Source organism: Eimeria mitis, genomic scaffold (genome assembly GCF_000499745.2).
Source record: "Eimeria mitis Houghton genomic scaffold, Emh_scaff3803, whole genome shotgun sequence".
NCBI classification, from domain to species: domain Eukaryota; phylum Apicomplexa; class Conoidasida; order Eucoccidiorida; family Eimeriidae; genus Eimeria; species Eimeria mitis.
Genome location: NW_013572139.1, coordinates 4780 through 5483, shown reverse-complemented (window position 1 = coordinate 5483; position 704 = coordinate 4780). Strand labels below are relative to the sequence as shown.

The window sequence follows — 704 nt, the reverse complement described above, 5'->3', positions numbered from 1 at the left end:
CTCGTTCCCAGTAATAGTTTGGGTCCTTGAGCCATCTATCTGCTGATTAGGCCTAGAGCGTGGGTCCCCCCCCGCGCCTAGGCCCGCCCGTTTAACCGCGATCCCGCGACGGCTATATCTGTTCCTGAGTCTCGCCCGGCCTGCCTCCCGCTTGGGCTCCTCGGTGGCCTGACGCACTCTCGCGCGTAGTTGTCCTTTCCTTCGCATTTAGAGCATATCTCGCCTGAGCGTCTCGGTACGCCGTTGCGGAGGGGGCATTCCCTACCAAAGTGTCCCTTCCCTGTGCACTCGTAGCACCGTCTAACGTTGCCCTCTTCTGCCGGCCCCCCTTTTCTCACTGGTGGGGCTGTTTTCCCGTTCGTAAGTACGCTCCCTTCCATCCCCGCTTCTTCGTCGTCGCTCGCCATAAATTCCTGCAGGCTTTTTATCCTGGCAGCACGCCACGCCTCTAGCGGTTCAGCCCACGCTCTCAAGGCCACTGCTGCTTCGTGCCAGTCGCGGAACTTCCTAGTTCCCTCAGCAGAAATCCTTTCTCCTATCTCGGGAGGTATTAGTGTAAAGAACCATAGCACTAATTCTTCGGGCGGTGTGTGTGTCCCCAGTGCTACTATATCGGTAAATCGGGTGATGTACTCAGAGTAGTTTCCCGTCCACGTGTTCTTTTTCAACATTTTTACCATCGCTTTCCTCGTTAGCGAGCAAAG

General features: G+C 56.4%; 1 protein-coding gene across 1 annotated transcript; it reads right to left on the bottom strand.

The window, feature by feature from the left end:
* Positions 1–77: 77 nt before the first annotated feature.
* EMH_0069650 (uncharacterized protein) lies at positions 78–680 on the bottom strand (the record flags this gene model as incomplete). Its single annotated transcript, XM_013498893.1, has 1 exon — positions 78–680. One exon carries the CDS (start codon positions 678–680, stop codon positions 78–80), a length of 603 nt encoding a protein of 200 aa, XP_013354347.1.
* Between the last annotated feature and the right edge of the window lie 24 nt (positions 681–704).